This window comes from Olea europaea, unplaced genomic scaffold (assembly GCF_002742605.1).
Source record: "Olea europaea var. sylvestris unplaced genomic scaffold, O_europaea_v1 scaffold126, whole genome shotgun sequence".
Classification (NCBI taxonomy): domain Eukaryota; kingdom Viridiplantae; phylum Streptophyta; class Magnoliopsida; order Lamiales; family Oleaceae; genus Olea; species Olea europaea.
In genome coordinates, this window is record NW_019230046.1 from 338,107 (window position 1) to 350,851 (window position 12,745).

General features: G+C 32.4%; 1 protein-coding gene across 2 annotated transcripts in view; it reads left to right on the forward strand.

Annotated features, from left to right (window-relative positions):
* LOC111374567 (protein COBRA-like) overlaps positions 1–3,107 on the forward strand; it is a 4,913-nt gene extending 1,806 nt beyond the window's left edge. For both annotated transcript variants that reach the window (XM_022997250.1, XM_022997251.1), the window contains exons 3-6: positions 197–653; positions 1,189–1,348; positions 1,428–1,705; positions 2,502–3,107. In XM_022997250.1, coding sequence (XP_022853018.1) covers positions 197–653; positions 1,189–1,348; positions 1,428–1,705; positions 2,502–2,794 — 1,188 coding nt within the window. In that variant the 3' untranslated portion in view covers positions 2,795–3,107. The remainder of the gene's footprint in view (positions 1–196; positions 654–1,188; positions 1,349–1,427; positions 1,706–2,501) is intronic.
* The last annotated feature ends 9,638 nt before the right edge of the window (positions 3,108–12,745 follow it).

A 12,745-nucleotide genomic window follows, 5' to 3' on the forward strand; every position in this document is an offset into this window, starting at 1 on the left:
CTGTGTGTGAAAAAGGTCATAGAGGTGTGATTTCGATTTCTTTTTCGTCTATTATTGCTCTTAGAGTTAGGGATTAAGGTTTATCCATAACATTCTCCGGTGCCATTTTTAGTACTTCTTCCAACTTAATATTTTCCTCTCCTTTTATGCATTGTCCGATTCTTGATCCCTTGCATTTTATTCTTAACATGGTCAGGCTGTGGTGACAATGTTTAACTTCCAACAATATCGTCACATTCAAGCACCAGGTTGGACTTTGGGATGGACGTGGGCGAAGAAGGAGGTGATATGGAGCATGATGGGTGCCCAAACAACAGAGCAAGGAGATTGTTCGAAGTATAAAGGGAATATTCCACATTGCTGTAAAAAAGATCCAACGGTTGTTGACCTACTGCCTGGAACTCCATATAACCAACAGATTGCAAATTGTTGCAAAGGAGGGGTAATTAATTCATGGGTCCAAGATCCGTCCAATGCTGCAAGCTCATTCCAGGTTAGCGTTGGTGCGGCTGGAACCACCAACAAAACTGTTAGAGTGCCGAAGAACTTCACTTTGAAAGCACCAGGGCCAGGCTATACTTGTGGACCTGCAAAAGTAGGGAAACCTACGAAGTTTGTCTCCCAAGATGGGAGAAGACAGACACAAGCAATGAGTAAGTTATTTCAAATATAGTGTCTCTATTAGTTGAAGATAAAATAAAATTTAAAAAAGAAAAAATGTAAATCTATCCTCTCTTTAGCAGCTTAAACATTTAAATGAGGTGGTTAAATCCACGCTGCATCTGATTAGGCATGTTGAAGACAAATATAAATAAATAAATTCGTCTACTCTCTTAGATCATAAGCTTAGAATTAGATGATGTGGTTCAACACTATGTTTGCATATATTGTTGATTTTGACCTTCAAAGGCGGGGGTGGAAAAATTATGTAGTCCTCGAGCTTGCGGATATTATAAAATGCATATATGAGAATTCAGATAATTAAATCTTAGACTTTTTTTTTTTTGTTGTGAATTATAATTGATAATATGGAAATATTATCGTTTAAAAACTGCTGCCTGTTTTGTCTTGCATATATTCTATTTTCACAATGCCAATACCATATAAGGTGTCAAAAATTTGCCCCTATTTATTTTTCTTTTATACATTAGAACCATTGAGAGCCTTCTCAACCTTCTCCTATTGCAGTGACATGGAATGTTACATGCACATATTCACAGTTTCTGGCCCAAAAAACTCCGACTTGCTGTGTCTCACTCTCATCCTTCTACAACGATACTATTGTTCCATGCCCAACTTGCACTTGTGGATGCCAAAATAATGGTACTCAGCCGGGAAGTTGTGTGAAGTAAGCCTTTCAATTTTCTATCTTCTTTAGATTTGTCTGTCGACTTTTCTGCTGGTTCTTATGCATTTTCTACTTGCAGTCCTGACATGCCACACCTTGCTTCAGTTGTTTCAAACCATGGGAAGAATAATTTTGCACCTCTAGTCCAATGCACCAGCCATATGTGCCCCATTCGAGTCCACTGGCACGTCAAACTGAACTACAAGGACTACTGGAGGGTGAAGGTTACAATTACGAACTTCAATTACAGGATGAATTATACGCAGTGGAACTTGGTCGTGCAACATCCCAATTTCGACAATCTAACTCAGTTATTCAGCTTTAACTACAAGCCATTAACTCCTTATCAAGATATAAGTAAGTCATTTTTAAAATTTGCTGATGGTCTCTCTATTTTTTTTTCTGGGTAAAACACACTGATCATAACGAACTTTTAGCAAAATTTCATATCAGTCATTAGATTTCATTTAGTTTCTAGTTGGTTGTTAGATCACTGAACAACAAAGTTTGTTTCCATTTGATCATTCTGCCCATGTCAGTTAGTTTGACCAATGAAAACGGACAGACAAGTCTGTCACATTACCCTGTCCATTAGTCAAAACTGAATTAATATGGATGGAGTGACCTAATTATAACAAATTTTTAAATTCAATGACCAACTTGAAACAAAATGAGTTTAGAGAACAACATGAAATTTCACTAAAAGTTTAATAATTACTAATCTGGGAAGTATCGACATGGACATGAGTGTCGGATGCAACAAGACCTGGATACATCAACATGCAATTTTTAAAGAAGTACCGACACGTCCTCGACACCCTAATTAAAGTAATATTATCATTATTTTTTCATTTTTTATATTTTACTTTTATATTTTTTATGTTGTAAAGTGTATTTGTTTAATTAATTCTAGCATGTCGGCAATTTATCTCATAGCATGTCAACAACATGTCCAATTATACACAAAAAAAAATTAAGTTGGACACGTAAATTGCCTTTTCCGATGTCGTGTCGGTGTCTCGCCGGTGTTGATGCAGCCTAGCCACCAGTGTACTTAACCCCCCCACCCCCTTCATTAATTCCTTGCTATCCACTAGTTCACTGGGAGACTGGGAACAAAATCAATCTAATATTTTGCTTTCTGTTGAAACAGACGATACTGCGATGTTATGGGGTGTTAAATTTTACAACGATTTGCTTTCGCAAGCTGGTCCTCTAGGAAATGTGCAGTCGGAGCTTCTATTCCAAAAGGACAAATCTACTTTCACATTTGAGAAAGGTTGGGCCTTTCCTCGAAGAATCTACTTCAATGGTGACAACTGTGTCATGCCACCTCCTGATGCATATCCATATCTACCAAATGCCGGTTTCCGCCCAGACGTCTCCTTGCTTGTGCTGGCGATCACTTTGTTGTCATCTGTTGCATTCCACTTCGTACGTATTTAAGAACTTCTCCATATCAATTTGTGAAGCACATCAATTCTATCTGGAAAATGGAGCAAGTTGAAGAATTTACGGACCCAAGCAATGTCATTTGTATATCCGCGGATTACAGGCACTAATTTGTAAGCAAAAATGTCCCTTTTTACTTTAATTGTTGGCAAATTGATTTCCATATTTTCTCGTTCCATACAAACATGTTTTTACCTGTGTTTCAAATCATGTTGTTTATAGAGTTTATTTATTTAGTCCATAGTGTTCACTAGAATTGTAATAAGAATAAGAATAAATTCATAAATTATATAGCTGATTTCAAATACATCTTTGAATTTTGGTTACCCAGCTTCTAAATTCTATTTTGTTCTCGATCATCTTGTCATATTTTATGTAGGCATAGCAAATTGCTCTCCTTTTCTTTCATGCTGCTGAATGTTGAGAAAACATCGCACACACATTAAAAATTGCGATTTGGGGGCATATTTGGTCATCAGACACTTTGAAAATTGCAATTTTGGGAACATGTTTGATACACAATATTAGATAGGAGCGGGCAGTATTAAGCCCTGTTTGACATCCATTAAATCAAAGTTCTTTTTTTTTTTTTCCAAAACTCATTTTCAACCACACATTCACCCATTAAAATATTTGCACGTAAATCCAACATTTTTTTATTACAACCACACATTCACACATTAAAATATTTGCACGTAAATCCAACATTTTTTTTTATTACTTTTTAACAACATTTTTCAAAAAATCACACCCAGAAAAAGTAACTCTTTTTAATGGATGTCAAACAGGGATGTAAGAAAAAGACTTGTTCATTGTCTTGGGTAATTCTGCACACCAGTTTATTTGTTTTCATGAATCATAAGCTGCATTGATATGGCTAGAATTATTGAAATGTGTACCAGCTTCCGGTTTATTGGGAGATTTTTTTGGTTTCAAACTGTGAATTGGATTAACAAATAATTGCTTGAGCTACTAAAATCCTGCATAATGGAGATATCGTTGGAGAGGTGACAAAACCATATATTTCAATACCATCAAAAGGAATTTAGAACACCAGAAAAAGCAACACTGATAGTTGTTTAGAAAAACCATATCTAAGTACTGAGCTCAAAGTTCTACCATAATATATCTTTCTTTGATAGAAGTTATTCAATATATGAATTACTATGGAGGAGACCATTTGGCATCAGGATACATGAATGGATTTGAATAAAAGTAATGTGTAAAATCTTGTATAGATATACTGAATTTATATGTATTTTAGACCCTTTATACTTGAATGAAAAATAATTCTGCTTTATCCCATCATATCCACTACCATCTATGACAAAGATAGATTCACCAGCATAGCATTCACAAATACTTCACAATATCTTATGATTCAAATACTAAAATTTAACATCCAAGTCATCATGCAAAAATAACTGTCAAAATCCAAAAATCTTGAAATCCAAACATGGAGATCAGAGGCTGTCTATTTGTAAAAGATGTAGAACTTACACAGGGCTTGAATCTTGCCGGGAGGAAACTGGATTTTGCACATGGACTCGAATAATAGTCTTTCATGAACTCACAGTTTCATCGCCAATATGCACTCAGAAATGTGGGATTTTTCCCTTCCAACTTGAGTAGTCTCTCTGTTTAGTGGGTATAAAGACTTGGTTTGGTGGATATAAAGACTTAGGTGTTTGGTGTTGAGGGTAATTTAAATAAATGGATGCCTATTTTGTCTTAATAATTAAGCTTTTCGGTGAGGCGAGGAAGGCAAATTTCTAAGTTCAACTCTTGTCATTATAGATGTGTACTGTCGCTGTCAGGTATTTCATGAAAAATGAATCCAACCTGTAGGTAAGGGAACTAATTGAAGACAATTCAAGAAAAGAAAATTTTCAGTTCTCTGACGGTTTAAATTTTTAGATGAGGTGGTTTAACAATGATATGTTTGTATAAACTTACGAGAGATTCCCGTTAATAAATACTATCAATCAATTTCATTGGAACGCGTTAGAAGAGGGGGAGAGAGAGGTTAAAACTAACGTGATCAATTGTAATTGTTATAGACGTTTCAATGATTATCATAATGAATCGACTGGAGTGGTGAAAAAGAATGTGTAACTGTTATAGATGGAAAATATGAGAAGTGTAAAGTAAGAGGTTTTAGGAGTGTTTTGAGATGCTTTACCTACTGGTAGTTGGATGCTAGGGATATGGTGTTGTGTCACTTTTGTCTGTTATATTGTGCTGCAACTAGACTAGTTTTCTGTATCTTGAAGCAAAGATTTTGTGAAATGAGGAACATGCAAGAGAATTTTTAATATTCCAATTTAATCAATAAAGTATAATTAGCGATCAATAACACATTTCTGAATGTTGGTCATACTTTTAACAAGGGTATTGGGCCAACGGGCTTTTGTAGTCGAGGACAGTAATGCCACTTGTATATAATTATTTACAGATTAAGGACAGAAAACAAAAAAGAAGTAGTTTGGAAGAGAGAGAGAGAGAGAGAAAATAAAAAAATAAGAGAAGGAAACAAGTTAAAGTTTAATATAATGCCATTTCATCAATATATAAATAATTATCCACTAATAAAATTATTAACAAAAATATTTTTCATGGTCCATGTAGACTGAGAAATGCTTTGCACGTTCGGCTAGCAAGTTCGACTAGAAGCCAGACTCGGTATGTTACATGGCGTACTTTACATTCTTAAGTATCACTTCGGGTAATCATGGCCCATGTTATCAAGTCGAAACACCTCAAATTACTTGGGGCCTGACAAAGCCCAATATGACTTATATTGGGCTATGATTTTTGACACCTCTAATATCAAGAGCCCGTTTGAATCCCCCCCCCCCCCTTTTTTTTTCTTTTTGAGTAAAATGCATTTTAAAATAATAGATTGATAGAGAATTAGTAGTTAAAAAATAAGGAAATGTTTAGAATTTGTGAAAAATTATTTTATTAGAGAATGTGTGGTTGAAAAAAAGAAAATGTTCCATTATACGTTTGAAAAAAATAAGCCCAATATGACTTATATTGGGCAATGCTCCATCTTAGACGCGAAGCTGGTACCAGAGAGCAACAGCGTCGTTGCTAATGCTGCAACAGGCGCGGAATTGATGCCGAAGAAAAAATGGGGGCTGATTTCGGGTTTTTTGGGTGATTTCTTCCTATTCAAATCTAATATGCTTTAGCAAGAGTCTTGTGGTTGTTTTTTGTCGATTGTTGGTGGTAAGGTAGTGGTGGTGCTCGTGGTTGTGGTATTTGGATCCAACAATGACAGAGGGTATGTTGGTAGTGGCGATGGTGGTGGTCTTGTAATGATTGTGGTTTTTGGCAACGATGCGGCTGGTAACAGTGGTGAGATGATTGTCATAAGTGTTGACGGTGGTAAAAATTGATTTGGTTGACTGTGACTAATGAAAACGATAAATTTTGATCAAGAAATGATGTGTGACCTAAAAAATTATTAATTTGTGACCAGTAATTTGTTAATTTGTGATTGTATAATAAATTGTGATTTATAAATTTGTGATTTTTAATCGATAAATAAATCGTAACTTATAATTTTCTGATTTGTGATCGACAAATAAATTGTGATCTATAAAATTTTTGAATTGTGACTATAAAATAATTTGTGATATAAAATTTTTGATTTGTGACAAAAAATAATAAGTGACTAAATAAATCGTTTATTTGTGACCTAAATATATTTAATTAATAAATAAATAAATTAAATCATAAATAAATTTTAATAAAAATTTGATTTTTCAAGTGTTTTCTTGCTTTTTGAACTGTGCGATACTTACTGAATTATGAATTTTTCCCCTCAAACGATCATGTACCAAATTTATTTGGCTCCTCTAGCAAGCCCATTTATCAAATCAGAAAAGGCCCAAGTTTTTCGTTTGGGTATTGGCGGTCCACCACGTCTGGTGTGGGCAGCATTAAAAGCAAACTTATTAGTAATAGGAAAAATAGCATTATTGTAGTAATTTTTTTTTTTTCCCTTTTTTCTAGCAGTGATCTTGGACTTATATGAACCTTTTCTTGTGCTCCTCCTGAAGTGGCTTGACAAATTTATTTTTTTATTTTATTATTATTTTTTTTTTTGGGAAAAATTTGAACTATCATAATTTAAATTTACGTTTTCACATTTATCAAATGTTGAGAAAAAGTGTGCAGAAATTAGGTCATAATTCACAATTTTTTAAGAAAAAAGATAATAGTGGTAAGATAAGAATTGTGATGAAAGAATTAAGTTGTTTGTACAGTATGATGTACAACTCCTCACATGAGAGGGGCTCACCATGAATAAGAAAAATCGTGGATACACCATGCTATATATGTAGCATTTCTTGTGATCAAAAGTAGTGGATATACAAGGATAAAATATATAGACATTTTTTATCTCACCATATTCTATTCTAAATTTTAGTAGAGTGATTTTTCTCTTTCGTACTCATTTATGCTACCATTTGTGTACATTAACAAAAAGCGATTGTGGCCAGATTGACATTGTTTATCTCTTAATTTTGTTTTTATCGAGATATATGGGTAACAATTTAGGGTATGTTATGACCTCTAGTAAGATTGTCCATGTGACTACTGAAATGACAAGTTAGATTTTGTGACCTTCATTGTGTAATCCCTTATGCTAATTTGTATTTTTTTTTATTTTTTTATTTTTTTGTCCATGTCTTTATTTGTATAAATTATATTTGTGCCCGCTGTAGCTTATACCCCTATGTGATTTGGCATGTAGTTTTTGTGACTCATTTTCCTTCTAAAATTGTGATGAATATGTAAGAAGGGTCAACTTTGACGTATGTCTCGTCCTTTACAGTGATTCAAATGTGATTAGAGAGCTTCTTGTCATTGAGTTGTGAAATTTGTGTTAAGTTGTGTATCATAATTATTGTTGAGCCAATACACAGATCGACATCGAAGGTGAGGTCGCCGTAGGCGTTGAAAGAGACCAGAATTAAACTTTCATTAAGGATAGTTTAGGGATTTGTTTCCTACTAAGTTTAGATTTTACCCTAATTTGTCTTGTAAATAGGAGCCGTCATCATTAGTCTTTGGATTACTATCATAAAAAGAGAGAGGGTTAGAGAAGATAGGGTATTTGATTTTCTCTTGTAAAACTTCTTTTTATCATAGCGAACTACTACAGCGGCAGAAGATGACGGAATCTCACATGATGCGAGTTTAAGTCTTATGTTCTCGTGTCTTTTTCTTTCTAAAAATCTATTGCTTTCGGTGAAATATGATTAGATTTTGTAATTCTCAACAATCAGTATTAGAGCTTTTGATTTTGACTGAGAGCAACGACTAGTGAAAAAGGAACTTCACTAGGGATTTGCAAGTTTGACGGTATAAATTTTGCATTCTGGAAGATGCAGATCAATGATTATTTGTAGAGGAAAAAATTGCACCAGCCCCTTCTAAATGTAAAGCTAGATTGAATGAAGGATGACGAGTGGAAACTCCTTGATCGTCAGATGTTGGATGTTATTTGGTTGACATTGTTGAAAAACGTTGATCACGATGTTGCTGCAGAGAAAATCATGACGAATTTGATGAAGGTTTTGTGATATATGGAAGAGAAGCTATCTAAATGTAAAATGATACATTTAATGAAAAATATAAAATCATTCAATTTGAAGAAAGCTGAAGATATTCTACCATTGAATTGCAGAATTCCAAAAGATGTTAAGTTATATACATCCACATTGATTCTATTGCGAGAAGCATGCTTGATGTTAAATAAATAAAAACAAAAAGACTTATTAATGTCCAATTAGATTTGACAACTTACAAAGTTACCAAAAGAAAAGAAAGCTTTACAAAATAAATGGGTTCATAGGCTAAAAGAAGAACACGATAGCAACATGAGATATAAAATAAGACTGTTTGTTAATGAATTTCAACATAAACAAGGAACTGAGAAACCGAAATTTTGATGATGATGATGTATTAATTGCATGTGCTTGCAAACAGAAAATGGACAAATTAAAAAAGGAGTTATCCAAGGAGTTTGCAATGAAGGATTCGGTGTTGTAAAACAAATCATTGGATTGAGAACTACTAGGGACAATGATGTCTTGAAATTATGTCAAGAAGAGTATGTGAGGAAGGTGCTCAGCACGTCCAGGATGGATGATGTAAAACCCCTAAGGACTCCTTTGGTCATCACTTTAGGCCATCAAATGAGTAATCACCCTCTACAGAGCAAAATCGAGTCTACATGGTCAAGGTGCCGTGTGTTTCTGCTATTGACGGTCTTATATATAACATGGTGTGTACAAAATTGGTCATAGAGCATATATTGAGAGTTGTAAGTAGATATATGAGCAGTTGAATAAACAACTTTGAGAGGCAGTCAAGTGGATTTTCAAGTACTTAGGGATACTAAAGATTCACCATTGTATTTCAGATAGTTTGTGTGACCCGAAAAAGTGAAATGGAGAATAAACTCTAAACATAAAAAATTAACTTTTTCTCTCTACATCATAGTAAAGATGGTATGGTTAATAGAAATTAAAGGAATTTGAAATTTGAAAATTCAAATTCAAATAATTTTACATCAATTATTGGGATTCGTGAATATATAAACTTAAGTGTTGATAATATATTTAAATTAGTTTATTTTATATGATAAATATCTAATTTGTGAAAAAAAATACATGTATGACCTAATTTTTAAGAGAGAAACTTAAAGACATGGATTGGTCTCTCCTTTTTCTTTGCTTGTATGGTAACGAAGACGGAATGATACTAGAAAATATTAAAAAAGAAACAAATCAGAGCTTATGATGTATTATTTAAATGAAATTATTAAATTATAAAGTATTCATTTATCATTATTTTATTGCATGAATTAATACTCCTTCCATTCCATAAAGATATGTCCGTTTTCCTTTTTTGTTTTTCCCAAATTAGAGACCACCTATTTATGATATAGTTGATTTCTTAATTTTCTAATATTTATTTACTTGATGTGTCTTGTTATCAACAAATATATACGGTTTCTATTTAAACTATTATTTAATGTAGGTTATACTAAAAAAAAATGTAAATAAAATTTAAATTTTAGTTATATTAATTATATTTTCTTAATATGTATAAAAATGAAATTAAGTATGAAAGGAATGCTTTATAAACAGGAAATTTGTAGTGAAGGTCTCATACTTATAAAAAAGTACAGCATGATTCTAAAACTTTTAATTCTTGGTAGATATCTCCGTTCAAAAAATGTGCGGTAGAAGGATCTCTGGATGATTTACTCCATAAATCTATTAGTTGATCAAAAGTCAACTATTTGATCATAATTTGACCAATTTAAGGACAAAATGGTCTTTTAATAAAAAGGGGTGTGCTTTATAAACAGGAAATTTGTAGTGAAGGTCTCATACTTATAAAAAAGTACAGCATGATTCTAAAACTTTTAATTCTTGGTAGATATCTCCGTTCAAAAAATGTGCGGTAGAAGGATCTCTGGATGATTTACTCCATAAATCTATTAGTTGATCAAAAGTCAACTATTTGATCATAATTTGACCAATTTAAGGACAAAATGGTCTTTTAATATTTAATTAATTAAAATAAAGAAATTTTGTAGTGGAGGTCCCAAAATTTTCAAAAATTTGCAATGCTATCCATAATAAATGTGAGTCGGAAGGAACTCTAATGGTTATTACCATACAAAAATCAGTCATTTGATTAAAAGTCAAACGTCCGATATTAATATAATCAATTATAGAAGGATGAAATAATCTTTTAACAATTATAACTACAATAATTAAAAAAGATAGAAATGAAAAATAAAAAATATATTCTCTTTAAAATCAACGGTACCGGCGATGGATATGGCAAAGGCTTCCTTACCAACCAATGGAGGGTTTGTTGGGGTTAGGATTGGGGTTGAATAAATTGAGAAAGATGAGTATTTCTCATTTTTTTTTTTTTTTTCTACTTCTCTTCTTATCTCATTTGTTTTAATTAATAAGATGTTAGAAGACTATCTTGCACTTTTTAAAATTGGTAAGGTCAATGTCAGATGTTTGACTTCTGGTCAAATGACAAATTTTTTATTGAAAATTGTTCAGTTCCTTCGGTGCACATTTACTAAAAGTTCATGACTGCACTGCACATTTTTTTAAAGATTTGAAATCCCGTTGCAAAATTTTTCTTTCTTAATTAAAAAAAATTAAAAGATCATTTTGTCCTTCATAAAATTGTCTAATTAAGGTTTAACATTTGAATTTTGGTCAACTTACGAATTTTTGAACTGAAACCATCCCGAAGTCCTTATGGCACACTTTTGAAAAGCTTGAGTCGTATATGCTATGATTTAAAGGTTTGAAATTGCACCGTGCTTTTTTCAAAAGTTAGAAACCTCTGCTTCAAATTTTCCCTTTATAAAGAAATTTCAAATTTTCAACAAAAGAAATAATAATGCTATTTAACATTGTTGATGTTAAAACACTAATTTATGTGATCAGAATTTTGATAGCTAGTACAATTTGGAAGGGTATCTTCATCCTTTTTGTAGTATTTTTGTTTATTCAATTTTTTCGTCATTTTTTTTAGTTTCATTCAAATTTGTCTATAGAATTAAGAATTTGATTCGATTAGGATTCATGTTAACTCAGGGTTTGAAATTCTACAACATTTTTTATTAATAATAATTCAGTTTTTCCGTTATATAGTGAATTTCAATATTTCCCACGTTCATTCGAGCGAAATTGGAGTAACACTCATTTGTGTGTTTAGACAATTTTATTATTATTTACGTTTTCATCCTGTGTCATGAATGAAGTAGTTGAATAGTCATCAATAACGAGACCACGATGGAAGTTTTTTAATCTTGTAAACCAGATCAAGTGATGGTCAAAACTACCCATTGCAAGTGAGTAAAGTCAAGAATCTGAGACTTTTGAACTGATAGTGCTACGGCATATAAATTTAATTAATTAATTACCCTTTCTTTTTTATTTAGGTGAGGAGCATGTGATTAGGTAAATTATGGCCATCTAACACATGCATTTATTAAAAGAAATCCAAACTTTTTTATTTTTTCTTTAGTTAAGTACCAGATATAATCCATGATTGCTTATAATTATATTATCAACAAATATAACCAGATCTGGAAGATTAACCTAAAAATAATTAATTTCGCCAACATGCTTTCTTGTTTCTTTTGCAAGAATATGCCGCTCATGTTATTGGTGCATGAAGGGTTTAGAATATAGAAGAGTTAGATACAAAGACTCTCTCTATATCTAAGAATCTCAAAGTTTGAGTTAACAATCTGAATAAATCCTTTTTGTCATTAATTATTTGCTGTCTACATTCTAGTTTTCTTGAACTATACCATTGTTAAGGCATGACAGATTTCATTCCTTAAGCCAATTATTGAACCCTAAGGGCACGTATAATATTCATTAGATCCTGTACAATATAACCTGCTGGATTTGGAGCATGTTTGGCTTAGCCGAAAAAAAAAAAAAAAATAATAATAATAAATTGACTTTTGTTTGGGCCTCGTTTTGGTTGTATCAAAAGACGTACTGTCCGAAAAACCTAACATCTTCTACGAAACAAGATAAGCTGAATACACTCTTTAAGAGCATCTTCAAAGCCTTCTATGGATTGCAGTCTACACGACATTAATATATAATGAATATACAGTCAAGCCTATCTACAAGTAATACTACTTGCATGTATTTTATCCACCCTAAAATAAAAATAATAAAACAAAGAGGAATGGAGAAAATCCAACACTCTAAAGACAAATAGGATTAAATAAATTGTTGAATCAACGTGTCTTACTTTGAATCTGGATGGAGCTCTACACAATGTCTAATTTTTTTTTATTTTTTTTTTTTTTTATTTTGGTCATGTAAGCTTTACGGAGTTTGGAGAGAATTCTTTTAA